Genomic DNA, 18,083 nt, shown 5'->3' with positions numbered 1-18,083 from the left:
TGAGCTCGATGCAGAACAAGATACAAATACATAATGGATTAGCACTGTGTGCTATACTTAGTTTTTCCGAGGCAATCCGAAGCCCCGTCTCACACCTTCTTCTTGAGCTTCAACTTCAGTCCTCCACCGCCAGCAGGCGTTGGCGTGCCCGTACCAGGCGCTGGGCTCTGCGATGGAGCTGGCGAATCTCCCGGCGTCTGTGCCGCAGGAGTCATTGGTGTCATCGGCCCTGCACTGCCAATACCGATACCCATGCCCATGCCCGGACCAAAGAATCCGCCTCCACTCGCCAAATGTGGCATACCCGGCCTCGCGCCTCCCGCCGGCGTACCCGGTGCATTGCTTCCGCCCGCAGCTCCGCCAGCACCGTTCTTTCCGCCGTCCTTTGGGAACATGGGACAAGAGGTGTTGGTCGACATATGACCAACCTCTCCGCAACGACCACACCTTCGCTTGGTGTCGGTCTTGTTGAGCAGACTCTTGTATCCACCTGGAATGGCAAGACCTTCGGCCGCGGCTTTGGCGTTCTTTCGCTGAATACGACGTTCTTGGTTCTTCTTACGCTGAGCAAGCTCTTCTTGGAGTCGCTTCATACGGGCCATGTCGATGGCGGCATCACCTGTCGGCAAGAGATCTTCGGTAGCGATGGCTTCGTCTTCGATCTTCTTGCGCTGCGTGAGGTAGGCGTTGATGACGGCGGGATCGCGGACCATCTCGCGCTGCCACTTGCCATTGACAAATCGTCGGATACATAGGACCTTTGTTGACTTGTCGCCACCGTCACCATTGACAGTGCTCATAGCACCGGGACTACGGTCTCGACGGACAGATTCGCCTCGGCCGCCATTGCGCGCCTCCGGCTTGCCACCGTTCTCTGCAAGGAGCGCCCTTCGCTCATCTTCGGCAGTCACCTTCGGTGGTACAGGATTGGATAGCGAACGACACTGCGCCTTCCAGATACGGTCGATTTCAGAGCGGTAGACAGCCTGCTGTTCAGCAACGCTATACTTGTGGCCAGACTTGCTTTTGGCCTCAGCCTCTGCTTGAGCAAGCCTCTCCTCTGCATCCTCACCCGCTCGCAAGAAGATCTCCTTCATTGAGACACGAATGAAACTGAACGCCTCGCCACGACCTGTCGGGTCACCGTCACCATGCAGCTTAAGCATGGCCTTGCCCTGTGTCGCGTTGATGAAGTTTTTGCTGGTGATCCATGGTGCAAGCAGTTGTTCGATATCCATCTTGCTTTCATCGTCGTCATCACCCTCAGCAGTATTTGTGTAACCGCAGTCGAGCAAGTGTCGCTGACCCACCTGCATGCTCTCTGCGAGACAAATGTTTTCAGGGGGAAGCATCTTGAGCAGCTCAGCCTCTTCCGGCACGACAATGTGCGGTTTGAGCTTCCAGAAACCCTGGTTGACATCACCTGCCTTTCGGTTGTACTCCATGAACTCCTTGAGCCTCTGTCGCATCTGCAGCTCATTCTGGTCAGGGAAGTAGCGCATGAGACGATGAATCTTGATACGCTGTCGCTGACTCTTCTGGATGAGTTTATATGCGATCATCTGCAGGCGGTACTTGATGTTGTTGGTGATGAGACGTGCATGTGGACCGGGGATTGGCTGAACAGGATAGGTCTGACCGACCACGAACAAGTTTCGAATTTCGCGAAGGTAGTAGCGGATCTCGTTCTTGGTCGTGCTGCGAATGAGTAGGAAGTCGGTATGCGCAGACTTGTGTCGGAAGAGAGGTGCGCGGATCATGTTGTTGTACAGTGTCGGCTGCACCTGACCTCGCTCGATATTACCAAACTTCATGAAAGGTGACTCGTCCGCGACGTCGAGCAAGTAAGACTCACCAATGTCCATCTTCGGTACATGCTCGTCCTTGGCATCCTTCTTCCTGTAATAGTTGACGAGCAGGCTGCCCATACCGATCTTGGACAGCAGCGGTGGGTACTCTTCTGAGTATTCGTACAGCACATACGGACCGGTGTCTTTCAGTGTGAGGTCACGAGTGGTGCGGAGCATCTCGTTGGGGTCCTTGGCCTTTCGTGCGCCCGCACCTTCCTTCTTCTTCTTGGACGAGATAGTCTTGGAGAAGTGAAGAGGCATGTTGGTCGGGAATTGCATGGCGGGACGATGCCAAGACCGGGCTTCGTTTTTGGTGAGCTTGGTCTTGTACCATGGAAGCTGCAGTTTGATGGCAGGCCAAGCATGCTGAACAACGAGCTTGCCGAGAGTCTGACGCACACGTTGACGATGCTCACGTGTCTGCTCGTAGAATTTGTCGTTGGATAGGTTGAAGGGATCTTGCTCGGCCTGTCGGCGCGCAAGATCGCGTTGGGCAGCTGCCGAGACGACGGGTGCATCGGAACGGAGCAGTGAGTTCTGCTTTGACTTTGGACTGAGATCCTCTTCAAGCATCATTTGCGGGTCATTCATGTCAAGCACGAGCTTATCGAAAGCCTCAAAGGGTGTTGTTGCGTCCCAGATGATGCTGCGAGTCCATGCGCCGCGGAAGAGGTCGTGATTGAAAGGCTGGTCTACCTTGGGTGGCGCCAATGTAGCTGCATGCTCTTGTGCCAAGTTGTCCGTCTTGTCGTCATTGTCGACCTGCACGTCATAATTACCACGTCCGAGTGTGTTCCAGACGATCCTTTCTTCCCAATCATCCAGCTCGACCGGCGCGAGAGTAGCTCTGCGTGCTTCCGCCTTGACACCCGGCGTCGTGATGACAGCTATGTCGAGGTCGTCGGCTTCGTCTTCTCGAGTAGAATCTGCTACTGATGCGTCCAAATCACGAGTGAGGTTTGAAAGGATATTCGCGTGGTAAGGATGTTGTAATGACGATGAGAGCAACTCCTCGCGTGTCGACTTCGGTACGGGCAGCTCATCTTCAGGTGTGATGTGAAACTTGGCGGCTGCCGGACCAAGCTTGCGCTTCTTTGGCGGACGTGTCGCAAACAGCTCAGTGAAGTTGAGGATCTTGCCAGGCTCAAAGTCGGGGAAATGTTGACGCACCTCTTCCGTGTCAACATATGGGCGCGCAGGTGGCCCTGTGTGTAAGTATGGTTGGTGTGATGGCGGTGTTTGAGGCGAGTCCTGCCTTGGGCTGTGAGATGTCGGTAGCACGAGCGGTGTTGTGGACGATGCTGCTGCCGTCGAAGATGATAACATGGGCCCAGACAGGAAAGCCATGTCACTATCATCGTCTCTTTCCTCTTTGACCCTAATCATGCCTTCGCCAAACTTAGCAAAGCCGTTGGCTTGAGTCGAATGCCCATTGGGCTGGGAAGCCGGTTGCTGGCGGGGCTGCTGTTGAGACAATGGAACCTCATCGTCGCTATCGTCATCATCAAAGTCGTCATCTTCACCTCGAAGCGGAGCTCTTGGCTGTTCGAGCTGCGCCAGTCCTTGACGGTAGTATCTGTCCAGCTCTTGCCTCTCCTGCGAGTCACGCTCATCGGCGAGCTCTCTCCTCATCTCATCGTCAACCTCTGCCTCCCAATCCTTCGATGAGGGGCCGTTTTGTCGGTATGCATCTCCAAGGTCGTCGCCATCATCTGCAAAGCGGTCGTTGTAGATGTCCTCCTGTTTGATCCTGCCGCCGGCGGAAGCGATACCAAGACGTTCGAGGTCGGACTGGTGCTGTTCATCAATACCTAGATCACGAAGGACGTTGCCGAGAGCGAGACCGTCCAAATGAAGTGCGGCATTCTGTTCGTCTTCCATATTGGCTGTGGTGATGATACAATCAGACCGGCTGTCTGAATGCTACGACTCAGACGGCACACAGCCCGCGCTTGTGAGGCGTTCGCCGAGCTGAGAGACCGGCTGACCGGCTATGCCAGTGAATGAGCGCTGCTGATCGCGACTAGGTGGGCAGCATGTGGGCTGCAGTAGATGGTGGCCGCAGCTGCAGCGGTCGGATGGAACGGTGAGGATGAAGGATGAGGGACAAGGATGCTCAGTTGTTGAGGATTTAAGTGAGCACAAGGCCTTGTGACCGACTACGGCGCGATTCTTTTCCGAGAGCCGACAATTTCGAGAGCGCTGCTTGGACGCGTTTTATGCCTTCTCTCGAGAGGCCATTTGACACCCGATGATCCCGATTTCTGCTTAAAAAGTTAGATTTGTCATGCTCGGCTGAGCACGCTTGAACGCAGAAGAAATGTAATTTTTGCTCCACTCGATCTTACTTCAGCCTCAATCCAACACCTTCAGCGCCTCGTCATAGCTACTGTTGTTGCTGCTACCACCAACAACACAGCGCCAAACGGTTCCGCCATCATTTGGAGATATCAGGAACAAGAGTGCGTCCCTCATCACGGCTAAGACCTACCCGAGCTTCGAGTCCTTCATCGACGAAGGGAGCTTTTTGAGGTTGCACAAACATCAGCCCTCCACACGAATCTAGTGGGTTCCGAAACCGTTCTTTAGTCTTTAGCCCTTACACAACGACACACATGAAGTATAGCTAGAGATCGGACGCTTTGCTTCCTCCTTCACCTTCTGTTCCCTTCCCACCCGCAGCGTGGTCGCAAGGCTGCTCTGTGAGCTTTCTGGCTACCCAACTCGACTATGCGGTACCATGTCCTCGGTGTTGGCTCAATAGGCTCTCTCATCGCCTTCCATCTCAAGCGATCAGTCAAGCTCCAACGCCAACTTCTGCAACCAAGACCATCATCTTCCAAATCCAAACGAGAGCTCCTTCTCTCCAACCTCTCCAACAAGCGTCCACCACAAACCCAAGGCACCATCGTCTCTTCTCTCAGCCTACCACCATATGTCCAAACCGAGCTACCAGATCCACAGCGAACATCAGTAACACTGCATTTGCGGAGGAAGGCTTTCGGTAAACAAGCAAAGCAACGATTCGTCAATTCGATCGTGGTCGAGCAAGATGGCGTCCGAGATATTGAAGGTGGATTTCAGACCGACTTCAACTCCAGCCCCACTGATGTCATTGCATCCATAGTGCGTCGCAGCCGGTCAAATCAACCGGAAGAAGAGGAAGAGGGATCGGAAGATAGGCTCTTAATATCTCGTACAGCCACACCTTCATCGCCAGAAGCAGCGGCGATACGGGATCAAACAAGTTCCAAAACGCCACTACCTGATCATGATGGCGGTATCTCACTCATCTCTACTCTCGAAGGCCTCCATTCACAACCTCGTGCCAGCCCCATCGATAGCCTCATTATCACCACCAAGTGTGATGCTACACTCTCCGCGCTCCAAAGTATTCGAGATCGCATCCACCCTTGGTCGACTATTGTTCTGTTACAGAACGGTATGGGCGTGCTCGACACGCTCTTTGATACATTTTTTAAGGATCCAGATCAGAGGCCAAACTTCGTGCTTGCTTCGACAACACATGGATGCTGGAGGAAAGGACCGCTGGATGTAGTGCACGCAAGTACAGGAACGTTACATTTCGGTATCGTACCCAGCGGCAGGGCAGGTCAAGATGTCATCGAAAAAAACAGAGTTCCATATGGCCAAACAATCGCGCGAGTACGAGGCGTGGTTTTGCCCTCAAGGGGCGAAGCAGCAAAGAAGAAAACCGCACGTGATTGGGAACGTTTCTCTCCCGACACCGATTCCAACGCAATCGAAGAGATCTCGGACCCGGGCTCACCCTCTAAACTTCTTTCCATCGCAAGCATCCCCGATCAACCCAGCCTCCGCACACTGCGAGTCACAGTCGCAGCCCTTCTCTCACTTCCGCTCAACGTAGAATGGGAGCCTATTCGCGAGTTCCAACTCCGCTCGCTCCGCAAACTCGTCATCAACGCATGCATCAACCCTCTCACAGCTCTTGCAGATTGCAAAAACGGCGACTTATTCGGTAATCCAGTTGCAATGGACGCGATGTGGTCAGTGTGTCTCGAAGCTGGAATGGTATTGGAAGCTCAAGTTCGGGAATACCTTGCTTCTGGTGCCACTGCTTCTCCACGACAGAGAGTTTCAGCAAGTCTGTCCGCAGAAGATCTCATTCTGAGGTCAGACGAAACGGGCGAACCAATATTGCACCCGAGTTTGACACCGCAAGCATTGTTCCAGGAAGTGCAGAGGGTGGCGAGGATGACAGCGGCCAATTGGAGTTCGATGCATAGCGATTTGAAGAACAGGAGAAGAAGCACAGAGATCGACCATATCAATGGATACATCTCGGCATTGGGAAGAGGGTACAACATCGACACGACGGCAAACGACTTGTTGACGAATTTGGTCAAGTTGAAGACCACGAGAGTGACTGGCACTGGGAGGCTTAGAAGGGAACAATAAGTGTATCACTATCAATGCAAACACAACTTATGAGCATTCCGTGCATATCTCACGCCAACGTGTGCACAGTATGAATCGCTCTCAATCACGCTGGTAAGAAAGAGATACAATGCTACCATTACTAATGCTTCTACGAACCAACATCTGATCGCTGTTCCGTTCTAGCTGGGCCCGACTCAATCAGCCAATGCACCCCCTCCCCGCTCTGGGGGATTGACAACCAGCATCCGCACATCCTTCATCTCGGCCTTCATATCCGGCATATCCTGTGGCGTGATCATGATGTACTGAACATGCGGTGTCGCCCTTGCCTCGTTCATGATCATCGACAGCGCCACCCTCCTATTCACTTGGTCCATGAAGATGTCGAACTCATCTAGACACCGGATCGGCGAGCTCATCGCCTGCCACAACGACAACAGCAGACAGGCGGTAGCGAAACTTCGCTCTCCGCCGGACATGCCTTTGTTCGAATGCTGCTGCTGTGCTGCGCGTTGCGTTTGAGATGCTGCGTTGGCGCCGGCTGTTGCTCCCCGCTGTTCTCGATTCTGGGTGTCGACGGCAAGCGAGAGCTTTTCGGCCTTGTGGTTGAACTTGAGCGTGCCCTCGTAGCCTCGTGTCGCGAGATTTCGAGCAAAGTTGCTTTTAGCACGAAGAGCGATAGATCGACGGAAGAAGTTCCATTTGGCGTAACGAACGGCCAGAGAGCTATGCAGACGTCGCTCGGCTTCGTTCATGTTAGCCACTTCCTCCTTGGCATCGTTTAGAGCCTGCTTGCGTTTGTGTAATTCTTCCGCGGCTTGTTCGAGTGTGACTCCAGCTTCTGAGGCAGCCTTCTTCTTGAGTTGTTGGAGATGGGCCTTCTCAGCCTCGATCTCAGCCATGCTGCGAGTCGTCTCAACTTCGTCGCAGTACTGCTTGGCGTCCTCTTCCATCTTGCGATGGTCCTCTTCCAGGGTTGTCTCTTCCGCTTCACTCGCCTTGATGGCAGCTTCAATGCCTTCGCGCTTCTTCTGCCAGTGGTCACGGTTGTTGATCTGCTTGACACGTTCAGCTACGGCTTCCACAAGACGCTGTTGAAGATGGCCCATCTTGTCCTCGTACTGGCGTTTGCGCTCGTCGAGTGCCTGGATCTCGCTGCGTAAAGGTGCTCTTTCGGCTTGCACTTCTGTTTTCTGCGTCTGGATATCCTGGAACTGCTGCAAAATGACCTCCTTCTGTGATTCGAGCTCTCGCTTGGCGTCTTCGAGCGCCGAGATGTTACCTGGTGCAGCTTCCTGCATCTGCTCGTCGAGACGGGTGAGCTCCTGACGAAGCACGTCTTTGCGCATTCGCAGGCCTTGAAGTTCGCGTCTGAGTGTCTCCTTACTACGCTCAAGCCGGTTTCTCTCCTGCTTGAGATCGCGTAAGCGCTGGCTGCACTCGGCAATCTCCTGATCGAGTCGCTGCTGTTCGGCTTCGAGGTTGCGAATGGCATCCCCAACATTCTGCGACAGACGTGGCGCTCCTCGATGATCCTGCAATGCAGCGGACAACGAACCTGCTTGACCACCACTGATGCTGAACATGTCGGCAGAGAAACATGCCTGGACATTGTATGGTTGCGTTCGCATGAGCCTATCGCCGTCCACGCGTCGTTCGACGAGGGCGGCTCGTTCGATATGGACGGACATGATGAGCTGACGCTTGACGATCTCGTTGTCGCAGTCCAGTACGCGCAGGATGGTGGTGATTTCTGGGCGTGGCTCTCCCTGAGAGTAGTCGAAGAGCCTTTCGCTACTCGTGATGATCGGTGAATGAACACCGACTCGATCCATGATCGCTTTCAAGCGGTTCCGATCGCCAAAGTTGGACACGAAGAAGGCGTTGAGAGTGTTGCCGATGACACTCTCCAGCACTCTTTGCCAGCGCATGTCCTTGAGCTTGAGATGTGTGCCGAGAGGTCCGAGAGGTTTTGATCTCCAACGCGTCTCGCTGTTGATGGCTTGCAGTAAAGCTGGGATCTTGGGGCCACCAAAAGCTGTGAGTCGATTACGTGTGCTCTCGCGCAACTGCGCTAGTCGCGAGCTGTTATTCTGATATTCGTCTCGAAGGCGTCGGAGCGTCTGTCCTTCCTCCTCCTCTCGTTGACCGATGTCTATCGCCTTGTTATCAATCTCGCGCTGCTGCTCTTCCTTGTCAAGTAAACCGTCCTGCACCTCTTGTCTTTGCCTCTGCACGTCTTGACGTTCCTCTTCGAGTTGCTGTCGATGCGCTTTGCCTTCGCGAGCCAGCTTTGATGTCTCCTCACGGATCTGATCCTCGTAGCGCTCGATGCCCTTGTTGAGCTCGATGATGCTTTCGTTGAGCTCACGCTCCTGCGAGTTGAAGGCTTTGACCTGCTTGCCCAGGTCCTTTTCCTTGACTGCAAGCTCATCGTACTGCTGCTGAAGCGGCGAGAAAACATCGTCGAAGTTGTTGCTCTCACCTTCGAGTCGATTGATGCGCTCGTCGCACTGTCCAAGCGCTTCGAGACTTTCATCGAGACTCTTATTGCACGCGACGAGCTTAGCTCGGATGCGCTCGGTCTTCTCGACGGCGGTCTCGAGTTGGGCGCGGACCTCGTTGACCTGAACCCAGACAAACTCGCGATTCAAGGCATCAATCTTGTCCTGATAGCCTCGTGTTTCGCGCACCTTTTGCCACTGCTGTAATGCTTGCTGTGCCATGGCTTCTAGCTGTTCGAGAGCGCCCGATTTGAGTGCCAAGGCGGACTTCATGCTACGAACGTGTGTCTCGATGAGGTTGTATTCGCGCACCAGCTGACTGAGTTGGGTACCTTCGAGGAAGAACTTGTAGATCTCTGAAGGGTCTGAGCTGCCGAGGAACTGACGAGCAGTATCCTGTGTGAGGATGTGGATCGGATTGTCGGGCTGAATGTTGGCAAAGTCGCAAAAGGACTCGAGCTCTGACTTTGTGGTGGCAATGACTTTACCGTTGGCTGCCTTCATCTTCCAGGCACCACCACCTTCAGCGAGGATGCGGCGCTCTATGACTATCAAATTGCCATACATTTCAGGCCGGAAGGCGTCGCTGCCCTGATTGCGGATGGTAACTGTGATGGTGGCGGAAGATTCGCCCTTCTTGACAAGATCCTTGAGGCTGGAACCACGGTTGGTGGAGCTGGTCTTGCCACCCAATGCGATCATGAGAGCTGTTAGTATGGTACTCTTACCGCTGCCGTTACGACCCATGACAAAGTTGAGCGTGGGACCGAACTCGATGGAGAAGTTGGCATGACACATGAAGTTGCGCAACTCAATCTTTTCAACAATGCCGGACTGTGCAGTGCTTTGATCCGCATCAGCCAAGCGAGGCTCCTGTTCGGCTCGATCATCATCTGAATCAAGTTCGTCTTCCTCGTCTCCTTCGTCATCGTCATCGTTCTCGCTCTCTTCTTCCTCTTCTCCGTTCTCGTGATTGCCCTCGTCTTCGTCCGGCGTCACCATCTCATCTGAGACTTGGGGCGGTGCATTCGCTTGTGATCTGCCGGCTCGTTGGGACGACTGTGTCTGTGATTGTCGAGGCGTTCCATTGGTCAAAGGGACTTGAGCATTGGTACGCATACGTTTGGGTGAGAGTGCATCGACGTCATCGTCTTCATTCTGCAGCGGGTCGTCGCGATCTAGAGCTCTCTTGCCCAACGCCATCGTGAATCAGGCCCCACGCTGGAGGTGGCAATGGAGCAATTACCCTGTAGGAAGTACAGAGTAAGGGCAAGATGGGCTGTCGCTGATCCGATCTGCTTCAAGTTCTTTGTCGAGGATACAATGACGTTTCTCTGCAAGTGAGAGGAGGCGAACGCCGTCGGTTGGATTAGCAAGCCATGCAAGCAAGCCGCTTTGGAAGCAAGCTTGCGTATGCTGGATGCGAACGTAGCTGCGATCGGTCCGCCTCTTGAGCTCCGACTCTTGCTAGCTCAGCAACGGCTTGGCGGATGGTGGTGAGGCGAGGCGAGGTGATGAAGATGTAAAGAATGAGATGAAGTAAGATTGGGGAAAGAACGCGCGAGAAGCAATCGAAGACCAACACTTTCGCAGGCGAAAAAGTGACACACTTCTTGGCTGAGTTGAGCATCCGGAAGAGCCGCTCGCTCATGTGCGGCTGGCTGGCTTTGGCTTTGCTGCGCGTTTCTTTTGGTTGCGTTGCGTTGCCTTTTCGAGGCTTCGAAGACGCTTCGGAACCCTAATCATTCATTCCCATTTCCCACAGCTGGAACGCGTCGCGCAAATCATCCTTTTTCAGACTCGAGCCAAAAAGTGTGGAGAAGCCCGATACTTCCCGATCTGGATACCAGATCTTCTCTCCAATCGGCATGGAAACCTGCCTATTTTGGACAGGTTAAGCGAGCTGCACTTGTTGACGTTTGAGCCCCTAAATCATAGAGTTGGGCGGAGTTTGATCCTAGTTCCTCCTATCCTGTCCCTCTCTGTTTTGTCTGAAGCTCGTAGCATCTGCATCATGGGCCAAATGCACGCTAAGTGGGAAGATGCACACCTTCATGCCAAGATCGCAGCCCTGACTGTTTGCCCGAGTGTGCAGCTGGCTGGCGTCCTTGTCGAAGCCATGACAGCCAAGAACGAGGACATAGCATGGCGCGCGTTGATAGTAGCAAGCATGGATGAGATCCAACGTCACTACAGAAGCGAAAGTCAAAGCTTCAGCGTGACTCCATGTTGAACGTCTGTTGATGAGAAGGCTGCGTCGAAAGCTTTCAACCTTCAGCCCAGCTAGCCGCCAACAGCAGACTATGCTTCCGACTCGGGCTCTTCTATGCTGAAGTCAGAGCCACGGCCACAGCAGTAGTATGCTGTGGCAATCTCAGGCAAAGGCAAGACGAAGGATAAGGCTGAGCTTCTACAGCTCTTCTAGAGCCAAGCTATGGGGCTCGAGCAACTGTACATGCATTCCGCGACATTTTGGCCCCTGTCTGTCTCGGCCCTGCATTTGACGTCCTACTCCCTCTTCTCTTGTCCCTCTCTTCGCTCTTCACCACTGTCTCCTTTGCTGCTTAATCTGGATCCCCTCCTTCGCTTCCTCTAACTCAGTCTCTTGCCCTTCCCTGATCCTTTTTCCTTCCCCCTACCCTCCTTTTTTTCCGAGACGCATTGACGCAATTGACTCGATCCACGAGCCTATTGTCATCCTCACCACCATCTCCACGAACCTTTCTGATCACCACCACCTTCGACTCTTTGTAACGACCCTTCACGACGTCAAGCCGCCAATCCGTGGTAATACGGTACCTTCCGGCTTCAGCACTATCTCATTAACAGAGGTCCGATCGTTCTAGGCTCTTCTCCAATCCTCATCCCCCGATTCAAGCAGCTTCGCCTCACCTTCTCATAGTCACGAACAGAGAGCCAACGTACCGCACCGATAGCAACCATGTGGTGCGACAACTGTCTTCTCGTCTTTCCCCTGCGCACAGGCGCCATGGTCTGGAACGTCTTCATTGCCGCCTACAACCTAGCAGGCTCGATTCTCCTCTTCAACAAGGGACAGTTCCTCTTCTTCAACTACCCCGAATACCAGATCTACGGTGGTATCGGTATGGCCGTTATGGCCATTTGTGTCCTCACAACCATCGGTATGGCTAACAACTCGTACATGTTCATGCGCCTCTGCTTCTTCGTCTGGCCCATCATCCTTATCGTTGTAGCCGTACGTGCCGGCTTCATGATCTTCCAGCTCGACAGGCAGCAATCCAAAATTATTTGGTCCTGCAACAACGGAGGTCAGCAGTGGGGAACGGCAGGAGAAGCTAGCTCGAGCGCAGATACCATGCCCTCTGGGCTATGCTCGGCTGGATTTCATAGCTTGTACATCGCCTTTGTCTTCTCACTCGCCATCGACTTGGCGCTCCAGGTCTACGCCTACTTTATGTGTTGGCGCTTCAAGAAGAGAATCGAGCACTACTACGCCCTCGCCACCAAAGAGCAGAATATCTACAGCTTCTAGTCACTCTTTCTACCGCTCTACCTGGCAGTTCCTGCTCTCACACGCTCTCCTTATCCATCCCACGCCCTCTCATAGTACCCGACCCGCCTGGCGACTTTCTCAGCAATGATCTCCCTGAACACATCATTCTCTCGGACTTGATTGACGGCTTTCTTCGGCGCAGCATCACACCCGCAATGGCATCCTCTCCAACCGGACATGCTCGACGAATTCAGGCTCCTCCAGTCTCTTCTTCGCAGAGCTTCCCAGGAGAGTCGCCTCCTCCAATGCCCGTGCCACCTAGCAGTCCAGCCCTGTGTTTCCCCGAGCGTGCTTGCAGTCCCTCGTGCTCACAATTCCAACACTTCCTCTCACCTTTTGTACATAAGTTACCCCTGCAATCTGACCCTTCTTTTCATGTACACCTATTCTCATACACCTCTCGTCGGCTGCTTCTCCCTTGACAAGATGATGCCAGTTTCTCCGGCCACAGACCATCGCCTTAACTTTACCAAGGCCAACAACAAACGTCCCCATGCATGCAGCGATGCTATCGCCAATGCAGGTGCTGGCTTCTAGGTGCAAGTTGAGGAGGCTGAAGGGACAATAGTTGCAACTCATCTCGCCATGCGTCGTCGCTTCCAGGCGAGCTCCCTTACTTGGCCACAACCCTCCGAAACCACTCCTCCCCTACAACCTACCTTCTTGTCTATCCTATAGTCTGCTTTTCTACCTCATAGGCTCAGAAACCCACTCACCCACCGCTTCATAGGACCTGCATAGGAAATTGCGTCGGTCTCTTCGACACAAAGCCTTCGACGTTTCAATCATGTCCAGTCACTGCCATTACAGCTCTTGACGCTTCGCACAACCGCATTGCCCGATGACTGATCTTGCATTTCCAGTCCTTGTGACGCCATTTCTGCTGATTTTCTCTTTGTCATGGAGCCGTTGAGCTTGGATGGTAAGTAGCTGAACCAAATTGTGTCTCATGCTGTCGGACGTTGAAAAGTGCACCTCTCCAAGATCTCTCACATACGAACACTCATGGCTCGCACACTTTTTCAACTTCATGTGTGTTTTGACAACGTAACAGTGACATAATTTCTTGGATCCCCTTCTTCCGAATATTTTTCGCGCCAAGATTCGTCACTGTGGAGCTTCAACAAGATCATGCCTCCATGTTCACATCTTCACCGTAACCAAGCAGCAAGTCATCAGGCTATCCTCAGGAGCAGTCATTTTCGATCTTGATGGAACAGAGGCCAGCGGGACTATCAAATTGCCGTGGAGATTCGGATCCACTCTGTAGATCTAGCAGAGAAGCAAGGCTACGTGCTCACGTCAACCCGAGCGCCGAACACCGCAGAGGCTTCCGTTCGACAGCGAACCTTCTACCTCAGGTGCTCGCTCCACATCATCATCGACTACATTCAACATGGACGGCTTGCATCTCTACAACCTGACGCTGCAGCCATCTGGCAGCGTCAATGCGACGGTCGTGGGTCAGTTCTCAGGCACAAGACAGCAAGAGATCGTTGTAGCCAAGGGCAGCCGGCTTGAGCTGTTGCGACCCGATACATCAACCGGCAAAGTCGAGACTGTCCTTTCGCAAGATGCATTCGGCGTAGTCCGCAGCCTAGCTGCCTTTCGACTCACTGGCGGCTCCAAAGACTACCTCATCGTAGGCTCCGATTCTGGACGGATCGTCATCCTCGAGTTCCAACCACAGACCAACTCGTTCGACAAGGTGCACCAGGAGACATTCGGACGTTCAGGCTCGCGTAGGATTGTACCTGGACAGTATCTCGCTACGGATCCGAAGGGACGAGCTACTATGATAGGAGCCATGGAGAAGGCCAAGCTCGTCTACATTCTCAACAGGGATGCGCAGGCCAACCTCACTATCTCGAGTCCACTTGAAGCACACCGACCCAACGGCATCATTCATCATATCGTCGGCGTAGATGTTGGGTTCGAGAACCCGCTCTTCGCCTGTCTCGAGATCGACTATTCAGAGTCCGACCATGACCCATCAGGGCGAGCCTACGATGAGGCGGAAAAGACACTCACATACTACGAGCTGGATCTTGGACTCAACCATGTCGTTCGCAAGTGGTCAGAGCCAGTCGACCCACGTTCCAACTTGCTTCTCCAGGTACCAGGAGGCTACAATCACAACCTCGAGAAGTGGGATGGTCCCAGCGGCGTCTTGGTCTGCAGCGAAGACTACATCACCTACAAGCATCAAGATCAGCCAGAACACCGCGTTCCCATTCCACGACGTCTCAATCCAATCGAAAAGATGTCAGAAAGGCGCGGCACATTAGTCGTCGCCAGTGTGCTGCACAAGATGAAGAACGCCTTCTTCTTTCTTGTGCAAACAGAAGACGGGGACCTTTTCAAGATCACAATGGAGCATCAGGACGATGAGATCCGCTCGCTAAAGATCAAGTACTTTGACACCGTACCTGTCGCATCAGGCTTGGCAATCTTGAGATCGGGTTTCCTCTTCGTTGCATCCGAGTTCGGTCCACAGCTGCTCTACTCTTTCCAGAAGCTCGGCGATGACGATGATCTTCCAGAATACATCTCGACCGACTATGACGAGAATGGAGCTGGCAGGAAGCGGCCACAACTACCCACCTTCACACCAAGATCGCTCGATAACCTGGTCCAGGTGGATGAGATGCCAAGTCTCGACCCGATCTTGGACGCCAAGCCGCTCAACCCACTGGCTTCGGACTCGCCGCAGATCTTTGTTGCATGCGGTCGAGGCGCGAGGAGTAGCTTCAAGATGCTCAGGCACGGTCTTGAAGCACAAGAAGCTGTCAGCTCTGACTTGCCTGGTGTGCCTAGTGCAGTATGGACAACAAAGATTACACGGCAGGACGAATACGACAGCTACATCATTCTCAGCTTTCTCAACGGTACACTCGTTCTGAGCATCGGAGAAACGATTGAAGAAGTCGGCGACAGCGGCTTCCTCACCTCGTCACCAACTTTAGCGGTACAACAACTTGGCGAGGATGCTCTTCTGCAAGTGCATCCATATGGTATTCGACACATCTTGGTGGATAAGCAGGTCAACGAATGGGCGACGCCAAGCTTGCCAAATGGTGTCCAGACAACGATTGTCGCAATATGCACTAACGAGCGCCAAGTGGCCGTTGCGTTAAGCAGCAATGAGCTAGTCTACTTCGAGTTGGATATGGATGGGCAGCTGAACGAATACCAGGATCGCAAAGCGACGGGTGCGACCGTGCTCACAATGAGTATGGCTGATTGCCCTGAAGGTCGCCAACGTACGCCATACCTAGCTGCCGGATGTGACGACTCGACGGTACGAATCATCTCTCTCGAGCCAGCTTCGACACTCGCCTCGATCTCCATCCAAGCTCTGACGGCACCAGCATCGAGCATCTGCGTGGCCGAAATGAAGGACGCCACTGTCGACCGCAACCAGGCAACTACGTTTGTTAATATTGGGCTCAGTAATGGTGTCCTCCTCCGCACTGTGCTTGACGCAATGACAGGACAATTGACAGACACAAGAACGCGATTCTTGGGCAGCAAAGCAGTGCGACTCATTCGAACGAAAGTTCATGGTCAGAGTGCAGTAATGGCTCTCAGCACACGAACGTGGCTTTCGTTTACGTACCAGTCACGCCTGCAGTTCACACCGCTCATATTTGATGCGTTGGATCACGCCTGGTCGTTCAGCGCAGAGCTGTGTCCTGAAGGTCTGATTGGTATTGTTGGTAGCACGCTTCGTATCTTTACCATTCCATCCCTAGCGAGCAAGCTCAAGCAGGATTCGGTGGCGCTGTCATACACACCACGCAAGATCGCACACCACCCAGATGAGCAAGGCTTATTTTATGTGGTAGAAGCTGACCGCCGTACGCTGTCGCCTGGGGCGCAGAGGAGGAGAGTGGAGGCACTAGAAAAGGAGCTCAAACCGCATCAACGAGGCGTGTTGGATTTGAAACCAGCAGAGTTCGGTCTGATAAGGGGAGAGGCAGGTAATTGGGCAAGTTGCGTCCGCGTCGTCGACGGCCCACAATCACAAACAACACACAAGATCGAGCTGGACGATAATGAGGCAGCCTTCAGTGTCGCCATCGTTCCCTTCGCCAGTGCTGAAAAGCAGTCTTTCCTCGTCGTCGGTTCCGCTGTTGACGTCGTCCTCTCGCCGCGCTCGTTCAAGAAAGCCTATCTCACCACCTACCGACTCATCAATGGCGGACGCGAACTCGAAGTGCATCACAAGACCGAAATCGACGACATCCCCCTCGTCCTTCGACCCTTCCAAGGCCGTCTGCTAGCAGGCGTCGGTAAAGCGCTCCGCATCTACGATCTCGGTAAGAAGAAGTTGCTACGCAAATGCGAGAACAAATCCTTCCCGACTGCTATCGTTTCCCTCGACGCTCAAGGCTCGCGCATCGTGGTGGGTGATATGCAAGAAAGCATCGTCTTTACTTCCTACAAGCCTCTCGAGAATCGCCTTGTGACATTCGCAGACGATGTGATGCCAAAGTTTGTCACACGCTGTACGATGCTCGACTATGACACGGTGGCAGCAGCGGACAAATTCGGCAACTTGTACGTGCTTCGTATTGACGCAGACACCAGCAGGAGTGTCGACGAGGATCCGACCGGGATGACGATTGTTCATGAAAAGCCAGTTCTCATGGGTGCAGCTCACAAGGCTACTCTACTGGCACACTACTTTGTGGGTGACATCATTACGTCTCTCAACCGCACGGTCATGGTTCCAGGTGGAAGGGAAGTGTTGATGTACACAGGTATCTCAGGGACGATCGGAGCACTAGTGCCTTTTGTTAGCAAGGAAGATGTTGACACGCTTTCGACCCTCCAAACGCAACTAAGGCAGGAGAACAACAGTCTCGTGGGTAGAGATCATCTGGCATATAGGAGTAGCTATGCTCCAGTGAAGAGTGTCATCGATGGAGATCTGTGCGAGACTTTCGGATTGTTGCAACCAGCGAAACAGAATGCTATCGCCCAGGAATTGGATAGAAAGCCCAGCGAGATCAATAAGAAGCTTGCTCAGCTCAGAGAGGGTGCTACCGGGTTCTGAATGTCCGTCTTCACATCAAGATCTTACATCCTGCATGCTCTGATTTGTACTTGTATGCCTCATTGCTGGGAAGAACCATTCCTCGTTGCTGCAGAAGTGTTTGTGCTGCTCTGTGATTGCGAGTCTATTGCAAAGGACGATGAGGCCTGGCGGTGCTTGAAGAATGTTGAGGTAATCCACAGGCTGGGGCAATAGAGCGAGCGGCTAAATCGTTAGCATTTTATGAGGACTAGATACAGCAATGCTACGAATATATATGCTTTACTGTGAGTGTGTGAAGGCGAGGTGCCACGCATGACTGCATGGTGTGCTAGGATGAGATGAGCTGGGATAGGGGCCGTTGGTGGGCGATGACATGTGCTAGTGGGAGATGACGGGTGGCGACGATGAACGAAGTTGGCGGCGCGTTAAAGCGTGAACGTGACCACGCGGTCATGTGATTTTACTAAGAAGGCAGGTTCTAAAAGAGGCAGTTAACTTAAAATCCAATATCGGCAAAATCGGGCAAACCTCGCGAAACTTCTTGCATAGATCCCTCTTTGAACCAGAAAACTGCTAAAGATGACGATCCAGCAGGAAGCTAAAGTGACGAAGGATCGGGCAAAATCAATCTGGAATGCAATCGGGGAAAGAAGATCTGATCGTAGATCAGGCAGAGCCGATATAGCAGGAATCGGGGACAACTGGGTCATGCCCAACTGCTTCCGCCT

General features: G+C 53.3%; 5 protein-coding genes across 5 annotated transcripts; 3 read left to right on the top strand and 2 right to left on the bottom strand.

The window, feature by feature from the left end:
• Positions 1-89: 89 nt before the first annotated feature.
• On the bottom strand, positions 90-3,731 carry UHO2_00662 (related to TAF1 - TFIID subunit (TBP-associated factor), 145 kD; the record flags this gene model as incomplete). The annotated part of the gene is made up of 1 exon (XM_041557282.1): positions 90-3,731. The coding sequence occupies one exon, from the start codon at positions 3,729-3,731 to the stop codon at positions 90-92; it is 3,642 nt and encodes a 1,213-aa protein (XP_041413216.1).
• An 849-nt stretch (positions 3,732-4,580) lies between these two features.
• Positions 4,581-6,290, top strand: UHO2_00661 (uncharacterized protein; the record flags this gene model as incomplete). Its single annotated transcript, XM_041557281.1, has 1 exon — positions 4,581-6,290. One exon carries the CDS (start codon positions 4,581-4,583, stop codon positions 6,288-6,290), a length of 1,710 nt encoding a protein of 569 aa, XP_041413215.1.
• Positions 6,291-6,466: 176 nt separating this feature from the next.
• UHO2_00660 (uncharacterized protein) lies at positions 6,467-9,979 on the bottom strand (the record flags this gene model as incomplete). Its single annotated transcript, XM_041557280.1, has 1 exon — positions 6,467-9,979. The coding sequence occupies one exon, from the start codon at positions 9,977-9,979 to the stop codon at positions 6,467-6,469; it is 3,513 nt and encodes a 1,170-aa protein (XP_041413214.1).
• A 1,738-nt stretch (positions 9,980-11,717) lies between these two features.
• UHO2_00659 (uncharacterized protein) lies at positions 11,718-12,290 on the top strand (the record flags this gene model as incomplete). Its single annotated transcript, XM_041557279.1, has 1 exon — positions 11,718-12,290. One exon carries the CDS (start codon positions 11,718-11,720, stop codon positions 12,288-12,290), a length of 573 nt encoding a protein of 190 aa, XP_041413213.1.
• Positions 12,291-13,707: 1,417 nt separating this feature from the next.
• Positions 13,708-17,373, top strand: UHO2_00658 (putative splicing factor 3B subunit 3; the record flags this gene model as incomplete). The annotated part of the gene is made up of 1 exon (XM_041557278.1): positions 13,708-17,373. One exon carries the CDS (start codon positions 13,708-13,710, stop codon positions 17,371-17,373), a length of 3,666 nt encoding a protein of 1,221 aa, XP_041413212.1.
• Positions 17,374-18,083: the final 710 nt, after the last annotated feature.

This window comes from Ustilago hordei, assembly GCF_900519145.1.
Source record: "Ustilago hordei strain Uho2 genome assembly, contig: UHO2_contig_01, whole genome shotgun sequence".
Taxonomy (NCBI): Eukaryota; Fungi; Basidiomycota; class Ustilaginomycetes; order Ustilaginales; family Ustilaginaceae; genus Ustilago; species Ustilago hordei.
The sequence above is the reverse complement of the archived record's forward strand: the minus strand, read 5'-3'. Positions and strand labels throughout refer to the sequence as shown.